The 8,092-nt window shown below is 46.1% G+C and overlaps 1 protein-coding gene across 1 annotated transcript in view; it reads left to right on the top strand.

The window, feature by feature from the left end:
* The window catches only part of LOC138983332 (uncharacterized), a 9,725-nt gene extending 2,379 nt beyond the window's left edge, over positions 1–7,346 (top strand). The window contains exons 4-6 of the mRNA XM_070356737.1: positions 2,406–2,516; positions 5,357–5,580; positions 7,170–7,346. Coding sequence (XP_070212838.1) covers positions 2,406–2,516; positions 5,357–5,580; positions 7,170–7,290 — 456 coding nt within the window. The 3' untranslated portion in view covers positions 7,291–7,346. The remainder of the gene's footprint in view (positions 1–2,405; positions 2,517–5,356; positions 5,581–7,169) is intronic.
* Positions 7,347–8,092: the final 746 nt, after the last annotated feature.

Below are 8,092 nucleotides of genomic sequence, written 5' to 3' on the forward strand. Positions count from 1 at the left end.
GAACTGACAAACATGCATGGGAAATATTCAACAAACCCAACCATCGTGGGCAGAGCAACCGCTTACTCATCAAGAAGCTGCTGTGGCCTGGATGGTGGGTGATACGCTGTAACCATCTTTTTCCCCACACAGGCAGAGGTCGTGAACTTTTAAACATGCATAGTTAATACGTCTAGCTTCTGGTATTCAACGAACCAAACCATCGCGGGCAGAGCAACCTTACTCACCAAGACGCTGCTGTGGTCCGGAGGGTGGGTGATATTTTGTAACTTTTTCCCCCCACACACACAGGCATGGTTCGGGAACTCCCACACATGCATGATAAATACCTCTCGCTTTTGGCATCCACCGAGCCCAACCATCCATACGTCTCGCGTTTTGGCATCCACCGAGCCCAACCATCCCCGGTGTAACAGTCTCACTCCGCAACAAGCCACTCTGGCTTGGATGGTGGGTGATTTTTGGCTCACGTAAGTGTAGCCTATGCGATCGTAACTTTGTCTGTCTGTGCGTGCGTGCGTATGTGCGTATGTGCGTGTGTATGTCTAAGGTAGAAACTCTAACATTTGAAGACGTCACATTACATTGACGTCACATTATGACGTAAGAGGGTTAGACGTCACGCGAAGGAAGTACTGAAAGTCTCGGTCATTATTATTTTGAGCGGGCCGAGACTAGTTGGCAGTCGTGTCCCTGTAAGTAGGCTACATGCAGACAGACAGATCTAGATCTAGTGTCTCGCTTTCTTGCACAGTTTCACCTATGCTCTTTCTCTGTGTGTGTGTGTGTGTGTGTGTGTGTGTGTGTGTGTGTGTGTGTGTGTGTGTGTGTGTGTGTGTGTGTGTGTGTGTGTGTGTATGTGTGACGGAGTGATTGAGTTTGTGTTACTGTTTGTCGATTTCTTACGTGAGCCTTGATGGCTTCGCCTCTTGTTAAAATCTATTTTAGCACTGCAGTCATAGCTATTTCATATAATCCCAAACATATGATGAAGAAGTCACGAAGTCTGGCATGCAACGAACCCAACCACCTCTGGCGGAAGTAAGGGGATTTTGGCTGTTGTTGTTGTTGGTCGTGGTGGTGGCGGTGGCGACGGCCGGCGGTATTGTTCTTGTTGTTGTTGCACATTTTTTTTATACAGACATAACTAGTTCATCAAACCCCAAACATGTATGCACGCTATACGTCGACCTGGGCTTCAAAGAACCCAACCATCATATAGTGTTCTAAATGGTCGAACGTGTAGCAAAGACCTGTACGTGTACGTGTAGATATTGTGTCACCCGTGACCCACTTTTTTTCTCCAATGTTTCAAATGCATACGTTGTTTTGCTCCCACCAAGACTGCAGATCTTGGCAAACGTGTGACGTTAAAACTAGATTTGATGACGTTACCCGTACACGTTCCCGTACACGTGCTGAAAAGTGCCACATCTAGATCTTGCTAATATCCCTCGGGAAGCTACTGTTGCTTGAAGGGTGAATCAGGGTTTTATTGTTGTTCAATATGAAAAATAAATATGTGGGTGTGAATATGATCGAGTATCACCGTTCTTTCAGAAACCCCGAAAAAAAAGTGTCCTGTTACCGAACAAGATTCTTAAAGATTGATCGTGTGTGTTACTGCATGCATGGGATTGTGGGAGGTACCTACTTCAATGTAAATGAATTAACAAAGTCGTTCTTGGTTTGCTAGATGACGCTTTGCAACAGTTCACGACTAACTGGGAAATTCATTAAGGATAAGCACATAGATTGACTGACTGACTGACTGACTGACCGGTTCCAGTCTACTGATTAAACATTATCCAAATGATTTATTGGCATATTACAGTGTTCTAGGTGATCGAACGTGTAGCAAAGACCTGTACGTGTACGTGTAGATATTTCGTCATTCGTGACTCACTTTTTTCTCCAATGTTCCAAAAGCATACGTTGTTTTGCTCCCACCAAGACTGCAGATCTTGGCAAGCGCGTGACGTAAAAACTGGATATGATGACGTTACCCGTACACGTTCCCGTACACGTCCTGAAAAGTGCAACATCTAGATCTTGCTATTGTCTGGCAATGTGATTGGCGGAGCGACCGACTCATGCCAGACGTTGGAAAATATCTACTACGACATAAGTTTCAGTGTGACTGTTGAAAATATCTACTACGACATAAATTTCAGTGTGACTGTTGAAAATATCTACTACGACATAAGTTTCAGTGTGACTGTTGAAAATATCTACTACGACATAAATTTCAGTGTGACTGTTGAAAATATCTACTACGACATAAGTTTCAGTGTGACTGTTGGAAAATATGTACTAGGACATGAGTTTCAGTGTGACTGTTGGAACATATGTACTAGGACATGAGTTTCAGTGTGACTTGCAACAGCATTGTTTTGTTCTGACAGGAGCTCCAGGCACGTGCGGACCGCCAGAACCAGCTGCTCGTCAGCCCCGCCGCCATCAAGTGTACCAGTGGCTCTGACAAGTGTATGATGCCTGGGGTACAGTGGTTCACGGTACGTTCATCAAGTGTAGCAGTGGCTCTGACAAGTGTATGATGCCTGGGGTACAGTGGTTCACGGTATGTTCATCAAGTGTAGCAGTGCCTCTGACAAGTGTATACTGCCTGGGGTACAGTGGTTCACGGTATGTTCATCAAGTGTAGCAGTGCCTCTGACAAGTGTATACTGCCTGGGGTACAGTGGTTCACGGTATGTTCATCAAGTGTAGCAGTGCGTCTGACAAGTGTATACTGCCTGGGGTACAGTGGTTCACGGTATGTTCATCAAGTGTAGCAGTGGCTCTGACAAGTGTATGATGCCTGGAGTATAGTGGTTCACGGTACGTTCATCAAGTGTATCAGTGGCTCTGACAAGTGTATACTGCCTGGGGTATAGTGGTTCACGGTATGTTCATCAAGTGTAGCAGTGGCTCTGACAAGTGTATAATGCCTGGGGTACAGTGGTTCACGGTATGTTCATCAAGTGTAGCAGTGCGTCTGACAAGTGTATAATGCCTGGGGTACAGTGGTTCACGGTATGTTCATCAAGTGTAGCAGTGCCTCTGACAAGTGTATACTGCCTGGGGTACAGTGGTTCACGGTATGTTCATCAAGTGTATCAGTGGCTCCGACAAGTGTATGATGCCTGGGGTACAGTGGTTCACGGTATGTTCATCAAGTGTATCAGTGCCTCTGACAAGTGTATACTGCTTGGGGTACAGTGGTTCACGGTATGTTCATCAAGTGTATCAGTGGCTCCGACAAGTGTATGATGCCTGGGGTACAGTGGTTCACGGTACCTTCATCAAGTGTATCAGTGGCTCTGACAAGTGTATGATGCCTGGGGTACAGTGGTTCACGGTACGTTCATCAAGTGTGTCAGTGGCTCTGACAAGTGTATAATGCCTGGGGTACAGTGGTTCACGGTATGTTCATCAAGTGTATCAGTGGCTCTGACAAGTGTATGATGCCTGGGGTACAGTGGTTCACGGTACGTTCATCAAGTGTATCAGTGGCTCTGACAAGTGTATGATGCCTGGGGTACAGTGGTTGACGGTACGTTCATCAAGTGTGTCAGTGGCTCTGACAAGTGTATAATGCCTGGGGTACAGTGGTTCTCGGTACGTTCATCAAGTGTAGCAGTGGCTCTGACAAGTGTATGATGCCTGGGGTACAGTGGTTCACTGTACGTTCATCAAGTGTATCAGTGGCTCTGACAAGTGTATGATGCCTGGGGTACAGTGGTTCACGGTACGTTCATCAAGTGTAGCAGTGCCTCTGACAAGTGTATGATGCCTGGGGTACAGTGGTCCACGGTACGTTCATCAAGTGTAGCAGTGCCTCTGACAAGTGTATACTGCCTGGGGTACAGTGGTTCACGGTATGTTCATCAAGTGTAGCAGTGCCTCTGACAAGTGTATACTGCCTGGGGTACAGTGGTTCACGGTATGTTCATCAAGTGTAGCAGTGCCTCTGACAAGTGTATACTGCCTGGGGTACAGTGGTTCACGGTATGTTCATCAAGTGTAGCAGTGCCTCTGACAAGTGTATACTGCCTGGGGTACAGTGGTTCACGGTATGTTCATCAAGTGTAGCAGTGGCTCTGACAAGTGTATGATGCCTGGAGTATAGTGGTTCACGGTACGTTCATCAAGTGTATCAGTGGCTCTGACAAGTGTATACTGCCTGGGGTACAGTGGTTCACGGTATGTTCATCAAGTGTAGCAGTGGCTCTGACAAGTGTATAATGCCTGGGGTACAGTGGTTCACGGTATGTTCATCAAGTGTAGCAGTGGCTCTGACAAGTGTAGAATGCCTGGGGTACAGTGGTTCACGGTATGTTCATCAAGTGTAGCAGTTCCTCTGACAAGTGTATACTGCCTGGGGTACAGTGGTTCACGGTATGTTCATCAAGTGTATCAGTGGCTCCGACAAGTGTATGATGCCTGGGGTACAGTGGTTCACGGTATGTTCATCAAGTGTATCAGTGGCTCTGACAAGTGTATAATGCCTGGGGTACAGTGGTTCACGGTATGTTCATCAAGTGTATCAGTGGCTCTGACAAGTGTATGATGCCTGGGGTACAGTGGTTCACGGTACGTTCATCAAGTGTGTCAGTGGCTCTGACAAATGTATGATGCCTGGGGTACAGTGGTTCACGGTACGTTCATCAAGTGTATCAGTGGCTCTGACAAGTGTATGATGCCTGGGGTACAGTGGTTCACGGTACGTTCATCAAGTGTGTCAGTGGCTCTGACAAGTGTATAATGCCTGGGGTACAGTGGTTCACGGTACGTTCATCAAGTGTATCAGTGGCTCTGACAAGTGTATGATGCCTGGGGTACAGTGGTTCACGGTACGTTCATCAAGTGTAGCAGTGCCTCTGACAAGTTGCCTGGGGTACAGTGGTTCACGGTATGTTCATCAAGTGTATCAGTGGCTCTGACAAGTGTATAATGCCTGGGGTACAGTGGTTCACGGTACGTTCATCAAGTGTATCAGTGGCTCTGACAAGTGTATGATGCCTGGGGTACAGTGGTTCACGGTACGTTCATCAAGTGTACGTTAAATAATTAACACTTCCCCCGGCTTTACAGACAGAAACAACAACAAAATTCGCAAACAGTTTTGTTTTTGTTTTGTTTTTACAGCCGAGGGGGGGGGGGGGTCCGGAACCCATGTAACCACCCCCCTAATCCGCCCCTGAACAGTGTGTGTCAATTTTAAAGCTCAGATTTATTTCTAGTACCCGAAAATGCTTTTGTTTCATTTCTGTTCCCATGATCCCTGACATTCTACGGATAAACTCAACTCACTTCGTAATCTCACCAAAATCAAACCTTATTTTTCTTCCAGGAGTTTTTCCAAGCCTGTCACGGATGCCGCGTAGACTATCTGGCCACGCACATGTATACATGTGACATTGATCACGTGATGGACTTTCTGCACGAGCTGTACACGCGCTTCCACCGCAAGATCTGGCTGACGGAGGTGGCGTGTCCAACACACAGCTACTCGCATGCTCTGGCCTACATGAAGGATCTGCTGGCCAAGCTGGAAGCGGCTGACCATGTCTACAGGTAAGAGTATCTATAAGGCCAAACAAAAATATATGTTGGTTTAGGGTAACCCGACCGACCCTATTTTTTTCCGCCGGCCCCACAACTTTTGATTTCATTTCTCCCCAAAAATCCAAAGAAAACAACCTCTGGCCTATTTTGCGAACCATACCGAGACTAACAACAAAACATTTTTTTTTAAAGCCGGCCGGTCATGTTTTGGTCATGTTATCCTAAACCAACATATATTTTTGTTTGGCCTAAGGGTGAAGTCAGAATGGAGCAATAGTTTGTTAATTTTCCTGTAGCTATACTCTAAGGCTCTGTCCTACATGAAGGACCATCTGGCCAAGCTGGAAGCGGCTGACCATGTCTACAGGTAAGTGTATCTATAAGGGTGAAGTCGGAATGGAGCAATAGTTTGTTAATTTTCCTGTAGCTATATTCTCAGGCTCTAGACTACATGAAGGACCTGCTGCCCAAGTTGGAAGCGGCTGACCATGTTTACAGGTAAGTGTATTTATAAGGGTGAAGTCGGAATGGAGCAATTATCATCATTATCGTCTTTATTATCGTGGAAGCGTAGACAGCCGATTTTCTCCCCACGCCAAGTTGGCTGCTGTCTTCCGTCTTCGGTGGTTGAGGTTCTTACTCAGGGTTGCCTCCTCCCCAAGAGTAGCTGCCTTGCTGGGCTGTCGAGTCCACTCTACCCGGGTTTGTTGTCGAAGTTTTCCTTCTCGTAGCCTTTGCCTTTCCCAAGGCGCACACAAGGCAGTGCGGGTTTTGAAATCGGAGTTGTCCTTCTCCTAGATGAGCGACCATCCAAGGTTGACGAGCCCCATCTGCCCGAAGCAGCTGGTTTTAAGGCGCCAGGGACCCGCCTGCATCCCTTCTCCTGTTAGTCGAAGACAGGGCCCGCCACGTGAAGGCCAGGAGCTGGATTTGACTGTCAGAGGTGTTTGGAGACACGAAGCCATATGGAGCATTTCTTGGGAAGTAGGCGCTTATCTCTACTTCCACCCCGGCATAACAGTCCTTGGGCCCCGAGCAATAGTTTGAAATTGTTACATTTCCTGTAGCTATATTCTCAGGCTCTGGCCTATATGAAGGACCTGCTGCCCAAGTTGGAAGCGGCTGACTATGGCTACAGGTATGTGTATCTATAAGGGTGTCTATAAATGCCTTCTCGTGTCCTAGGCGGAACACAATGTGTACATTGATCTTTTGATACTGCGCCAATGTGTGCGTGTCACAATAGACTTTATGTTCATATTGTATATCATCAGTAGATGAAAGTTTCGTCTTTAAATGTTCTGCACATTTTTGTTTTGAAAACTGTATCCTCACTTGTATTCATGGAGCTTCTTCTTCGTTCATGGGCTTAGACTCCCACGTTCACTCATGTTTTTAGCACGAGTGGATTTTTACGTGTATGACCGTTTTTACTCCGCCGTTCAGGCAGCACACGCCGATTTCGGGGGTGTTTTTATAACCCACCGAACTCTGATATGGATTACAGGATCTTTTCCGTGCGCACTTGGTCTTGTGGTTGCGTGTATTCAAGGAGCGAAATGTATAAACAATATGTCTGCTTCCTTCAATCTCTCCAGGTACTCGTGGTACTCCAGCAGGGTACGCGGCGGTGGAGCGGCCACTCACGAAGACAGCCTGATGCACACCAGCGATTCTACCTTCACTACCCTGGGTAGTTACTACTTCAACTTCATGTAACTGTCGCATGAAGAGAAATTTCAAAGTGTATGAAATACAGACAGCTCCCAACTGTAGTTATGTTGTTCATGTAAGTTTTTGACTCCATGTTTACCACTCTACGTGACTATTCTCCCTGCTGCATACACTTGATTCTGCGTTATTAAGCTGCTAAGTTACAAGTCCAACTTCATGCAACTGTTTTGTTAAAACAAAATGTCAGTGCGTACGAGATGTGAGGAGCTTATAAACGATGCACTGCTCAAAACTAGGTTCAAAGCAAAAATCGGGCACTTCTACACAGATCTTCTTTTATGTAATGATGTGTGTGTGTGTGTGTGTGTGTGTGTGTGTGTGTGTGCGTGTATGTGCGTGTGTGTGTGTGTGTGTGCGTGTGTGTGTGTGTGTGTGTGTGTGTGTGTGTGTGTGCGTGCCTGCCGGATAGCGTCCATGCGTGCCTGTTCGTGTGTGCGTTTCCGTTTGTGTTCTTACAAACTATTAACCAAACATTATAACCGAAAAGATGAAAAGGACGAGGAGAATGAGACACTCTAAAACTAGAAGTGTTCTAATGTGAACACACGTTTTGTAACCAGTTGTGAACACTGTCTGAGATACTATATAATTCCACTTGCAAATGTAGCACACAAGGTAATCATTCAATAGAGTTTAAAATGTGTGCCACTTTTGCAAGTAGAATTATATTGTATCTCACATATTGTTCACAACTGGCTACAAAAAGTGTGTTCGCATTGTTACACTTCTACACTAATCGTCATAAAAAAAAACTAAACACATACATTTAGCTGTAGAACTTTGTGTG

This window comes from Littorina saxatilis, linkage group LG12 (genome assembly GCF_037325665.1).
Source record: "Littorina saxatilis isolate snail1 linkage group LG12, US_GU_Lsax_2.0, whole genome shotgun sequence".
Classification (NCBI taxonomy): Eukaryota; Metazoa; Mollusca; class Gastropoda; order Littorinimorpha; family Littorinidae; genus Littorina; species Littorina saxatilis.